General features: G+C 40.9%; 1 protein-coding gene across 1 annotated transcript in view; it reads right to left on the bottom strand.

Moving 5' to 3' along the window:
* Nucleotides 1–1,446: 1,446 nt before the first annotated feature.
* The window catches only part of LOC144053252 (solute carrier family 66 member 2), a 53,909-nt gene continuing 41,148 nt past the window's right edge, over nt 1,447–14,207 (bottom strand). Inside the window, exon 5 of the mRNA XM_077567518.1 lies at nt 1,447–1,801. Coding sequence (XP_077423644.1) covers nt 1,627–1,801 — 175 coding nt within the window. The 3' untranslated portion in view covers nt 1,447–1,626. The remainder of the gene's footprint in view (nt 1,802–14,207) is intronic.

Genomic DNA, 14,207 nt, shown 5'->3' with positions numbered 1-14,207 from the left:
ATTCTTGAACTTTCTTGGACTTATATTCATGTGAATGATGCAAAACATACACTCAGTGCTTTGTGTGTTATAAACATGTTGTTTGCACACGTTTTAATGCTACATTTACATTTTGTTCCTAGCAGTCACGGCAATCACATTTCAGGCAACTGTGGATAAAACGGGATGGACGTACATGTAACAGGTGATTGCCGTGTATACAGGGCCAGATTTGGAAACTGTACAAAAAACAAAAAAACATTGCTAACCTGAGAAAAACCTGAGAAACCTGGTTGGCCGTAGTCACCAGTGAACCATGTGTATTTCACTGGCATCTCATGTTTTTTTTTTCAAGTTTTATCGCGTTTGGTGTACAATTTCTGGGAGTACATATAAAGCGGGGCACATCGTGGAATTTCATTCGAGTCTGTAGAGGACACAAACAATGTCCACTTTTCATCAGTATAAAGCTTTGGTAGAAAGTGTAAAATGTGTCAGATCATGACCATCAGCACCAAACCATCACATAGATTGTGATAGATCGTAAGGAAAACTTAGCAACAGAACATTGGACTGTGTATGGAGACAAAAAAGTCCTACAGCGCATTTTGGGCAAACGGGGCTACAGTGGCTGCCAGGAACACAGTTTAAACCAGCAAGTGATTGGTGATTTAAAAGGTGACTATTAACATACTGTATACACTAATGAAGCAATCAAGCAGCATTGTTTTGTTGGCATAGGAAACACTTCTTGATTGGGCTTCATTAGATTGTGCATGCGTACTTAATTAATTGTAGCACCTAAATTTTGTTTGTATAATGTGGTGATTGACTAATTTCTTCTCCATAGCTCTAGGCTAACGCATAATTATCTTCTTAAGACGAAAGTATTTTGCTCATTACAGTCAAGTGCTTTGAAATTATTGTTCATTCAATTGAATGGTACAGCTTAAGTAAATTTTCCTAAACACCACTTGAATAGAGTGTTAACACTACTCATAGCAAAGTAGTTACGTATACATTTATACATATATTTGTGTTTTACACTAAAGAAGTTCAGTCCTTGTCAATCAAGCTCATAGGCTGAGTCCTAAGACACAGACTGATGGCCTTTGCAGAGACCATTAGTTAGCTGTACATTGTGGGACCTGACTTGGCACTGCTAACGGCAAAAATCGAAATTGGCTGTGAGCACACATCAGCAGGTATTCCAACAGTTCCATACTGTCTGTAAAACACACACATGCGCACACACATTGCATGACATCAATCTGGCGAGGTATGAAGTGGGAGACTCATCAATCAAGCGATAGAGGCCAGTGGTTGTCCACTGGCGCAGCACTGCTTGTTACAGCTGCCATTAGAGCAACACAGATCTGCAGTTAGGGAGCTGCCAATGTGAGTAATGTCTACCTCTTACACTCTCTATGTCTACTAAAAACGACTGTCTGATTCAGTCTCATATATCTAAAAGAAACACCTAAAAGCACATCTAAATGTTGCTTTTTTCTCTCTAGAAAGTGAAGATGGAGGTGCTCAAAGATAAAATTCTTCCATTTACAGATAAAGTTTTGCCTGAAAACAGCACCATTTCACTTATGGTTTTATATGATTACGCCTGAAGAAAAGGTTCCTGTGTTGTTAAGCTTAGCCTAGCTTGATACGCGTGTCCTGGCTGTAGAACAGCACCTGAAGGAGAATGGCCACATCAATAAGGATCTGGACAGAACCACACACCCAGAATTGAGCTGGGTTTTGGTTCATCACAAAGTAGGATGTCTTGAAGACGTCTCCGGCCGTCCACAGCAGCACCATCTTCACACTGGAGACACAAAAAGATGAGCATAGTTCATACAAATGAGGAATGTAGGCACAGTAGGCAATGATGGTAGATTCTGGAGCAGTAGTTAGTCCTTCGAGGTCTCTATCACTATTACTGCTTTCAGTTACTCTTCAAATATGATGATCTAGTTGCCATGGTAACACTCCCCTGCTGGACCTTCATTGGTCTATGTATGTTTGGGTTGAATAAATTACTATTGTAAAGAAACTGCAGGTAAAGGAGTAAGAATCCAATATACCTGCTCTCAAGGTCAAACGGTTAACAATACAACACAATCAACAAAAACACTGCATTTGCACGGCTCATCTAAGATGCTAAAATAAGATATAAATAATAGACATTTGTTTGCTAACAATTGCCATACAATATAGATGGATCGTACTCTAATTTAGCCACAAGCTGCATGAGAAGAGCCTACAGCAATCTGCAGTGCAAGCAGCCTTATGCAAGCACAGCAGTCAGAAGGACACTCCAGAATGAGTATGAAACATGTTCTTTATCTTGCATCACAGCTTCGCATTATGCCCCCCCTCCCCCCACACACACTTGATGTCATCTTAATTGTATCTCATCCCTTGTTTCGCTTCATCTTTGTAATATTCAAGCGCCCCTTCCTTTCTTTACATTCTGTGTCTGTCTGGACTCACTTACTGTCATGTTCCTTTACTTTGTTACCCTTCACACGCAATTGTCTTAGCACACTTCTGCTCCACCAGCTCTGCTCTTTCTCTTCTCCACCACGATCCCCTGAGAGTGAATACCCATTGACATGAATAGAACATGAGTTTATACTTTTTATTAGAGCTGACTGAGCCCGGGAGAAAGAAAGCCCATCAGTCATCAAGGAGATATATTCTGGGGGTATTATAGAGGTGGGGGAGAAAGGATAGTCAGAGGACAGCTTCTATCCGGTGTGCAGTGGCACAGTCAGGAAACCACCAGAGATAGAGATGAGAATGATACGGATGATGAGTCTATATGGGTTGGGAAGCAGCCTAATGACCACAGGGATGTATGTACTGTACTATCCTTGGGCTGTCCTTGCAGAGTCATGTCAAATTCCCATTTCTCCCCTGGGGTCCCTTAAGGCACTGGCAAGGAACGGAAGCTTTGGAAAGGAAATGACGATACAATTATGATCCATATAGGATGTCGGTCCAGACAAAGCATGTGAAAGGGAGATATGCTGGCTACTTGCTACAATTAGGTATAACGGTAAACCATGACAAATATTAGTAAATATAACAAAATATATGATAACAAAACAAACTTCATTATCTTCAACATTTGCCGCTTGCCTTCATTGTCCTCCACCTCCAGTTCCTGCAGCAGGCTTTAGTCAGTATCAGTCTGCTTAATCTTCCTCCTACCAAGGCTGCCAGAGGAGCACTTGTTTATAGCGCATAGGATTATTACAAATTTTCTGCTACTTTAACAATTTTAAACTTTTGGGGTAAATATGGTAGCTTTTACTGCAGCTACTCCAAACAGGTAAACAACAGAAATCTGTCTCCTGTTATTTTTGCTTCTCCATACTTTCTTAAATCTCATATAGAGCTAACTTATACCTGAATTTAGAATTGAAATATATCACTTTACAGCAATTTGCCATCATATTGCATACTGAACACATTGGAAGCAGATAGCCCCCCCCCCCCCCATTTATTTTATGAAATGGCCAAGCAGAACACAGCTTCGACGATCACTGGGCATGGGAGAAGTTCGGCAAGGCCATGGAAAACGACTTCCGGACAATTTTACGGAAATGCTCAGAAGTGTGGTTCTTTGCTGCAAGAGCGTCATGTTTGTTGACAACGGTTTGAGTATTTCCGGTGGGTTACACGCCAGAAGCACTAACTTATATACTTGTATTTAATTTGATGTGTATATAGGCACAAAATGTGGCACTTTCATCGTACAGACACAAAATAACGTGAGAACGCAGAGGAGGAATCAATGTATTTAAGGGAGGCTCCTTTAGCAAGTAGGATGGAGCTGCACATACAAGTCGTGACTACATAGACCAAGATTCCTTGCAAATCAAATAAGCAAAGAAGAAGAAAGGAAGACGAAGAAGAAATTAGCAAGCAACTGCACAGCGGAAAAAACATTGCCTCAATCGATCGAGGTATTCTGAATGCGTTTATATGAGCAAGAATTCTGATTATGAAAGAAGTGACCCAGGGGTCCGATTCGGATTTAATAAGAGCATATTCGGGTTATTGCGCATGGTTACATGGCCTTACAAAACTCGAATATTGCCAATATTCGGGTTGCATGTAAACATAGTCACTGAAAGTTACAGCAATTGTTTTATTGTAGGCTGTGCAACAAAAATATTAATATTATATTGGGTTTACTCATACCATAGTCATACCAGTCTTGATTACCCATTGTAGTGTCTACTTGATCTCAGTAGCCATTCCAACTATGATGCCAAACTGCAGACCTTCTTTAACCCTCCTAAATTACTCCTCTCCCTTTTGGTGATTTCATTTCTCAAGAGACAACCGGGACCATTATTAAAGTTTATTAATTATCATTAACTCATTAACACTGTAATTACAGCGGGCAGGCCACCCCGGCAGGTCACCGGTACAAGTATAGTCTCAATTGTAATGCAGTGGAAAGGGGACCAAACACTATTTGCGGGTCATATATATTTAGCGGGCATGCATCGAATTCCCACATGATTTTACTCTTTATCATGCTTAGTCTCACACAGCGTTATGTGACAGAGGCCGCATTTGTAGTAGGCCTTGATGCGGTTGTGCTGACAACTGATGAAAGACCCAGAGAACAAATGATTTAATTTTGAGAGTGATGCTTTGTACATGCACACAGAGAGGAAGTGATTATGGTATTGATTGAAAAAACCGAGTAAGTGGCTACCACAGCTTATTTTAACACACACGCATCAGTCATCAACCAGCAGTGTTTACTTTTATTTGCACGAGAGACAAGCAAACTATAAAATTAAGAACGGGAATTAATAAGCTTCGGCTTCATCCCGTCAGCCTTTTTTATTTTCGGGTATAATTGTATGTGAAAAGTTATTTTGTGAATTGTCTCTATGATTGTCTGAAAGGAAAAAATGAAAAAATAAAAACAAAAACAAACAAATTACGTATTAAAATTTTTTTCACACACATGCACACGCAAACCCCAATGCGTAGCCGGGTCAAGTTGCATTGATCGGTCCTGACCTGACACTTTCAACTGAGCGAAGAAAGGAAAGGATAAGATGGTCAACTGGATACTTGAGGGGTAGCTGTGAAAAGAGATGTTGTGTAGTGTGTGGAACTATAAATCTTGAGAAAGGTGAACCATAAAACCACCCTGAGAGTTAGAGTGATGGGGCAGTGAGCTATGTAACAAACTGTTTGAGGTCTAACTATGTACTAAGAAGTGCTGCACCACAAGCCATTAATTGTGACAAATATTGATTGGGGCCTTCAGGATGACTGCTAGCTCTTGGGCTCAGCTTGGGTGGACTGGATAGGTCTGAGTGGCATTTAGAAAGTGCCACAAATTTACACAGGACATTAGTGAGGAATCTGCAATTTACTCATTTTAAGTAGTGTGCACTGTACAATATACTGTATGTACATATTGAAAGGGGAAGTCAATCTAAAAAATTTCTTTACAATGTTTTATCTAGTGATGGGAAAATTAAGCTTCATGAAGCACTTACAATATTTTGTTACTCTAGATGTTGCTCTTGTATAGAGAAATGTGTGCCTTTATTTTCAATTAAAAAAAAAATGGATTTGCAATAAAAAAAATTAAAAAAAACTTTAATCAAACAAAAAGGGGATTTGCAACCTCATTTTTTTCCATTTCAAAAAAACAAAAAACTATTTGCAAACAAAATTAATGTATTTGTATGTATATATTTTTTTACTTTTGCAAGCAAGCTTTTAGGTTTTGTTTGCAACTCCTGACTTTTGGTTGCAAATCTGTTTTGCAGTTGCAAAACTTGTTTTGTCTTGTGTGGGCGTGGTCCTCCGCTCAACTGATGATAGAAGCTTTTTCATTGGTCAGTTTGGAAGCCGCTGCAACAACGTCCATTGGTCAGCTAGGAATGGGGGGGGGTTTACAATGTCCGTCTGACTCTTCTTGGCTCCTACAGTCGCCGCCAGCATCGAGGTAAATATTGCTTCTTTTTTTTTTTAACGTTTCTGTTTTAGTTATATCTTATATTTATCTAAAAGCAACCCTTGATTTGTTGTTTATCCGGTGCTTTAGTCTAACCATTAAAATTAGCGTAATCACTCACTCAGCATTGCTTGCCATGCTAGCTAGCTAGCTAGCACTGATACCTGACTCATTCATGAAGCTATTTGTTGGCTGTCGAAACATAAATATACGGCTCACTGAAATAGCTGTTAGTATGAAGTTTTGTTGTTTTTTTTACTCTTAAAGAAACCTTTGCATTCGCTTCACATACAAGCAGGACTGGGAGTCAAATTTATTTACAGAAGCTGCTTCCCCTAAATCTTGGCTGTTTGAGTAGAGATTAAATTTGTGATAATACAGAATACAAAAATACAGTTAGACGATATGTTATCCAAAAAGATGGAGTTTATAATACAACAATTAAGATGCAACAACTTTGGATATAATAACAAATCAGGTAAATCTCTTATAACGGCTATTAAAGAGACAACTGGTGAGTGCACACAATCACCAGAAGAAATTAATCATATATTTTATAACTATTATCGCAACCTATTACAAAATAAACATAATTTTTTTTTTACATAATCTGCCAATTTAAAATATGGAAAATAAACAAATTCCAACACTTCGGGGTACGCTCGGGGTAGCTAAAGATATTACAAAGCTTTCTTCAACAACAACAAAATACCTCTCAAAAATATATATAAAATATATACTTTTGTACACAGATCAAATTTATTTACCCATCTCGAAATGGGAGACAGACTTGTGTATAGCTCCGGAATCTGACTTTTGGGTTCAAGTTTGTGAAAACCTATTTAAAATGACAAAACACTGAAATTTACAACTTATCCAATATAAAATTATTCATAGAACATGTATTATTTAATACATGATGAAGAAAAGGGGACTCTCAGACTCCGACATTTGTCTCCAGTGTCCACAAAACACTGCAGACACCTATTTTCATGCTTTATGGTTATGCACTGGACTTAAGTCTTAGAAAAACTTTCCGCTATCTTAGACTGTAGGATACCTTTATCTCCAACCCTGTGTTTGCTAGGTGACCTAACAACAACTGACTTACCACGTAAACAATTTCAATCTACGTAGCCCTTGCTAGCGCCAAAAAAAACAATTCTTGCTAACTAGAAAAAAAACCCTGAGAATATTGAGCAATGGTCTAACCTCATAAATCACATTTTAACGGAAAAAAATCTCAGCTTCAAATAAAAACCTGGTCTACGTACATAGAATCTATCCATCTAAATCTGGTAACTTGCCTGTTAACGAGAGCCACCACATCGCTATAATTTATTTTGCTGCTTCTGTATTTGGCATTTGACTAATGGTTGTGTTTTTATAGTCAGGAACCCAGTTGCTGCCAGCAGGATCAAGTAGACTACATCCAAATGACATCTTACAGTGACAAATTCCTCAAGACTCACTTCCAATGGGTACTAAGGGTTAATATTCGGAATCACTGCATGCTTAACTTTCTAGGTGCTGTCCCTCTTGGCCGGCGTGCGTGGGCGGCTCTGCCCCTCAGTTGGCTGCTGGGTGGCGGTTGCGTCTCGGCCATTTCCTGGGTCTCTTGGGGGGTGCTGCGTAGGGGAGCTCTCCCTAGTGTCTGGGGCGCCGACGCCCCGGGGCGGTCCGTTGCTTCGCGCCCAGGGATGCGGTACGGGGCGGGTGGGCCTCCAGGGGGCCCAGAGGTTCCCTCTCCCCCCCCTTCACCCCTCTTGCTGCCTCTCCCTCCTCACCTCCCCCTGCCCGTCCTCCTCCACCTCCCTTCTCCCTTCTCCCTTGTCACCTTTCCTCCTCCTCCCCCTTTTCCCTGCTGCCCCGCCGCCGCCCCTTCCCCTTTTTGTTGTCTCCTCCCCCCGTCCTGTCCCCCTCCCCTGTCCGCCTTCCATCCCTGGCCCGGGTCTTGGGGCTCCGGGGGCCCGGCAGCTGGGGGTGTTGTGGCCTGCCCCACTCCAGTGAGCCTCCTGGCACCTCGAGCGGGCCCCGGTATCTGGAGGGGGGGGTTACGATCGCCCTAACGTGCTGTCTCCATCTCCATCTGCCCGTCAGGGTCCGGTTGGGGGCTTTTGGGTGGGGGTACACCTCTTGCCCCCGCCGGGTTTGGAGAGGCCCCACTGGTCGCTCCTCTTAACTCACGCCACTAGTTTTGCACAATACACTTTGTAAATAGGCACATAGGGCACATAACACTCCTTGGGGGGATTAATGCACCCCACAAGGGGTGGGTCGGGGTGGGGAGCCATCGTTTGGGGCAGTATTAAGCAGTGCTGCTGTCCCCCAACTGTATTCCTGCCACGCCACCACACTCCCCTATTTATTTTTAATGCACCACATGCACTCAACACATTTCTGGGAAGCAGGTTGATTGGAGCGGGGGGAAATCAAATCCCTCTGCTCCATCTCACCTGCTCCCAATTTCAATGCACCACACGCACGCATGCACACACACACACACACACACACACACACACTTGTATATACACTGGGTGGGGTCACATCCACAGTGTAGGGGTAGAGTTCGCCAGTCTGGCAAACTCAGTAACAGGGTTAGTTTTCACTAGGCACGCTGCCGCGTTCCGGGGCTCCTGGATTTTGCTCTCCGGCCGGTGGTGGCCCGGGAGTTGTGCCCTGGTGCTGCCGTGGCCTGGGGGGCCCTGGGGGGCTGTGTTTGCCCTGTCCTGGCCAGTGTCAACGGCTCCCTTCTTTGGCGGAGGGTCTCATGCATGCCTGATCCACCACACCAGCATCTACCGAAATTCAAACACAATCTGCTTGTTCCTCTGGTCGCTAAATCGGTGGAGGCTGATGTCTGTGGCTCTCACTCTGTTTCATCTATCCTTCTTTCCTTTAGTCTCTTGAGGTTTCCCTAATTTGTTGGAATTTAGATGTTTCTGGGGTTGGTGAAAGATTCTGGTTTGTAACCCTGTGGGTAGTAAGTGGTGTCTGGTCGGTGTTGGATTTCACTTTTCTTTCTTTTCTTTGATCCTTCCTCGGGTCTCCTGACAACTTCACCACTCTAGGGGGATTCTGAAGTCTTTGATTTAGGTAAAGGGTATGGGTTTTTCAATAGCAATTCATAATTTAATAGTTTCAGGTGAATTAATGAGCAGAAACTCACACGCACACACAAAAAGAGCAATGATGATGACATGTTGAATCGGTAAGATTACCGAATGAAAAATACTGAGCTAAAAAATTATAATGATTATATCAATTATATAAATTGAAGGAATATTTATTTTTAAAGATGATATCTATCTATAGCAGAGGTGGGCAATGTTGGTTCCTCAAGGGCCGGAGTCCTGCAGGTTTTGGAGGTTTCTCACTTCCAACACAAGCTGATTCCAATCAACAGGATCGCTATCAGGCTCATGCAATGCTTGCTGATAAGCTGATCATATATCTGCTGTGTTGGAGAAGGGCAACATGCAAAACCTGCAGGACTTTGGACCTCGATGCTCACCTCTGATCTACAGTATAGCATCCATCCCTGTCTATACTTCTAATCTTCATTAGGATGGCGGGTGAGCTGGAGTTTATCTAAGCTGACTGGGTGAAAGGAGGAGTACATACTGTACTGGACTGGTCACAGCCAGTCGCCACAGCGCACCTTTCAACAAACACTCAAATTCACCCCCTACCAATTACCGGTAGCCTAAAATAGGTCTAAGTTTCCAAAGCCCACTTTTCATTACATCAAAAACAATTCCAAGATGGTGTAGCATAAAGAAAACATGTACACTAGGGAACATAATTTTTGTTGAGTTAGGTCTGACAGCTGTTGTTAACAAATATTTGGGTGCAGAATCCAAAACTGATCTAAGTTTTTCTCTATCATGTCAACTTTTTGAGCTATAGGATCCCTCTTTGCTGTATCTATAAAAAAGAAAGAGACCCTTACCAAAAAGTAGTATACTTTAAATACATAATATAGCGTATACTTAAGTATACCTAAGTTTATTTTTTGAGTGTACTTATTCTTGTAGTATAAGTAAACTTTAAGTAAACTCATTGGGACTAAATTGGAACATTTTAGTACACTTAAAAGTATGCTTAAGTATATTATAAAGTATATTAATATACTCAAGCATACTTTCAGTATGCTTTATAGTATATTTAAGTACACTATTAAGTATATATGAAAGTATACTTTGTGGTACACTTATGTCCACAGTTAAGTTTACAGCAAAAAGCCCAGTGGCAGGGATCGAACCAGCAAACACTGGTACTAAAGGTAGCGGCAACCTCTAGGTTATCCAGCCACATGATCTTCAGGGCTTTATAAATAAATGTAACCTATAATTTTGGTTCCATAGTGCTAAGTACAGTATATATTACAGCAGGGGTGCCCAAGTTCGGTCCTTGAGAGCCCCTATCCAGCATGTTTTCCATGTTTCTCTCCATTAATACACCTGATTCATGATCAGGATCGTTATCAGGCTTCTGCAAAGTTTGCTGATTAGTTGATCATTGGATTCACCTGTGCTGCAGGAAGGAAACATGGAAAACAGGCTGGATAGAGGCTCTCGAGGACCGGACTTGGGCACCACTGAACTACAGTATATAAAATGTTAGTATATATTTGAGTATATTTAATATTAATTAGTATATTTCTAAAAAGTACAAGAAAAGTAAACTGTAAGTATACTCTGCTAACTCTTTGACTGCCAGACGTTTTCAAAAACGGGTTGTCGCCAGTGCCAGCCGATTTAAGCATTTTGAGTGATCTTTCAAGGTCCACAGAAAATGTTGTGTTTGGACTATGGAAACACACATACTACCAAATGAAAGATTGGACTCTCAGCTTTCATCAGAAAAAAAAAGTTTGTTTCTACCTTATTCCGTTCTTCAGTAATCAACAATAGAAAATGGTTACTTTCACCGAAATTCTCTCTTTTGAAACAAAAAACGGAGAAAAAGAGCTTTTTGTGAAACGATGTTATTTCATGCACTCTAGTGAATTGTACACTTATTTTTGTCCATGAATGATGCCACAAACACCTAAATAGTGCTTTACTTCTGTAAAACGCTTTCACCAACAATGAAAAAGTGTTTTTTGATTGCAAAATACGTTTATTTCCATTCAACAGTGTAACAATTTGACAAAACAATTTCGCAAACTATTTACAAATGTGTGCAACTGTGGTACTACTTACAATTATGTGGATGTTTCAAATACAGTTTTTCTTTTTGTAACGCTCTCCTGCGTACAAAGAGACGCCAGGACTCGCACACAGTTTACTTTCACTTTCACATTGGTCCGTTTTGCGTGCAAACGTTACACTTTCTTGACGGGCTTTTTTTCCGGGGAATAAAAAGCAAGTAGCAGACTGTACACACTTCCTCCGATGAATATGCATTGGACTCTGGGCACTCTCCGTCGTCCGATCGAACGTCCGCCTGTGCGTGCTCGGTTGCGCTCCGCGTTACGACACCGTCATAGCCGCCGCGTCAGCGGTTCCAATTTCGCCGTCAAGCTCGGATTCACCTTCATCATCATCGTCATCAATGTACTATTTTAGCGTTGGTCGATGCCTTTTGTCTTGTAAGTGTAGAGCTGCTTGCAAACGCTCGCCATTGCCCGTTCCCTCCTCCATCTAGCTCCATCTAACGTCTTCTACTGCCGCGTCAATGCTTTCCAACCACGGAGTCACCATCATCTTCATCATCGATGATGATTATCGTCATCAACAATGTGCTTTTTTAGCGATGCTTTTGGTCTTTGAAAAAAACGGCTCTGGCGTTAGCTCCTCGCGACCGGCCGCCATTTTTCCTTTGTTTTCCATTCTGATCTCCTGCTCAACGCTCTAGCTCCGCCTCTACTGACGCCCACCCGATCTTGTCAAAAGAGAGTCATCGCTGCCCTCTAGGGGCCAAAAATAGTCATTAGGCTCAAAAAACCTGCTTAAAACTTTCAGGAGAGCTCCGCAAGCCTTTCCAGCACCCGTTTCAAAAAAAAAAAAAAAAAAAATGGGAGGACGTCTTTTAACGTCTTTGGCGCTCCTCCGTAGGTTTTTGCAGAACGTCATTTAACGTCTTTGGCAGTAAAAGAGCTAATTTTGAGTATACTTCAAGCATACTTAGATATACTTCTTTTTGGTGAGGGGAGAAAGAAATGTGCATGTATGTAATAATACACTAAGAAAAAAAATATTTACAAGCTTTAGAAACTTTTTTTTTTTAAATAAACAGCATAACGTATGACAACGTATTAGGGCCACGTATAAATTAATTTTTTTAGGGGACGGGGGCAATATTCCAAGAAAAAAACTTGCAAATTTGCGAGAAAAAAACTCAGAAACTTACGAGGAATACATGTAGCGTAGCTATAGTCTAATCATGTGAGGATTTGTTGATGGTTAATGGGATACTGTTTATAAAATGAAAAGGCAGGTTGGAGACGGATTCATTCTTAAATTTAAACTTTACTCGTCATTCACCGCAGCTTGAGCGACAACACTTCCTGATCCTCTATCAGCTGACTAACACTAACCCATCAGATGCTAGCATACTTTAGGCAAATGCTAGTGAATGACAGAGAACAGCAGATTCACATCAATTTAGTACTTCTACAAGAAAAATACCAAATTGTATGAACGTGTAAATAATTATTCTGGAAACATACATGTACAAGTAAATATACATTTTAACAAATTAACTTAAATGCTTGATCCTCCGGGTGTGGACCTTTGCAAAGTGAGGCGTCTTTGTCGCTGGCCAGTGGCCGTACACAACGGTTCAAAGAGCGAATGCTTAACATGATTAGGCTACTATCGCCTTTTTTGGAAACCCGACCGAAAAGTATTGGCACAAACAGTTGAGTAGTACTCTACATGTATTTCTCGTAAGTTTTTAGTTTTTTTCTCGCAAATCTGCCACTATATTAAGTCGCAAATTTGCCACTTTATAAAGTGGCAAATTTGTGAGTTTTTTTCTCGGAATATTGTCCCCGCCCTCTAAAAATATATATATTTATACGTGGCCCTAATACACCGTCGTAAAAATGAAATAGAGCTGGTTACAAGGTTAAGAGAGAAGCCAGCACTAATACTGTAAATTCATACTATGCTAGCTTTCTGTTTGCAGATGTCAATAGTACTGACCAATTGAAAGCTGCACACACCTCTCACTACACTGACACTAATCAGCTATTTTTACTAGTTTATCTGGAGGGTGAGTTGTGGAGAAAACCCCCCCGATAGGCTACAAAAAAAAAACTGACAGCAATTTTTGAATCAGCACGCCAATTTTAGTTTTAATAAGCATTTTTGAAAACTAAACTCTAACAACAGAATTTTGTTTCAAATGCTTCCCTAATGTTATCCTTGCACGTTACTTTTCTTCTGCATCCTCATCCTGCTTTCACTCCTCAGACCCACTTCCCATAGACTATTGTCATCTTCTCGTTCTTTTTTTGCCTCCTGTGCTGATTTTCATACTGGGTCCACTGATCAAGACATGCTTGGATGTCAGAATGTGGGTTTGAATGACCGCCAAATCGCCCAAGTTTTCTTGATACACAACAGAACACGATATGATGTTCCTTCACTTTTCATCACTGTGCGTTTGGAGATCAAATGTTGAGTTTTCTAGTTCTGCCAACACAGAGGAAGAAACAAGACTAAAGTGTATTTGTAATGGATGCGAACACTCTCAGTAAAGTAACGACATTGAGCTTTGCATAGCTTGTATTGGAGAGAGAGATTTGGCGGTGAGCAACCAATTGATCATACTCTGGAAACGCCCTGGAGCCAATGTGCAGATGTTTGAAGCTTCAATCGCAGCCTTTTTTTTTCAGCACAACTTTGCATGTGTGCATCAAGATGAAGAGTTCATGCATGCTTGTTTGTGCATCTGTCTGTATGCCCACACACAAGGATGTGTGTAGAGATTTAACAGCATGCAGAACTGCTTGAAGGCCCACTAGCTATGAATAATGCATGTTTATTGATTGCACATGGGAAAATGCAGATAAGTTGTAATACGTGTATGATAATGGATTCTACAAAATGAAAGAAAGGTTAGCTGAAGAGGTGTGTCGGTTAGTTTATTTTCAGTAATTTTTTATAGAAAACAGGAGCAAATAGCCAATTAAATATGTATTAAATGTGGTTACTGAATAAACAGCAAGTTCAAAATGTGTATGAGCAGACAAACTAACATGAATATACTACAA

Source organism: Vanacampus margaritifer, chromosome 6 (assembly GCF_051991255.1).
Source record: "Vanacampus margaritifer isolate UIUO_Vmar chromosome 6, RoL_Vmar_1.0, whole genome shotgun sequence".
In the NCBI taxonomy this organism is placed as follows: Eukaryota; Metazoa; Chordata; class Actinopteri; order Syngnathiformes; family Syngnathidae; genus Vanacampus; species Vanacampus margaritifer.
Note: the sequence above shows the minus strand (reverse complement) of the source record. Positions and strands in the feature narration are given on the sequence as shown.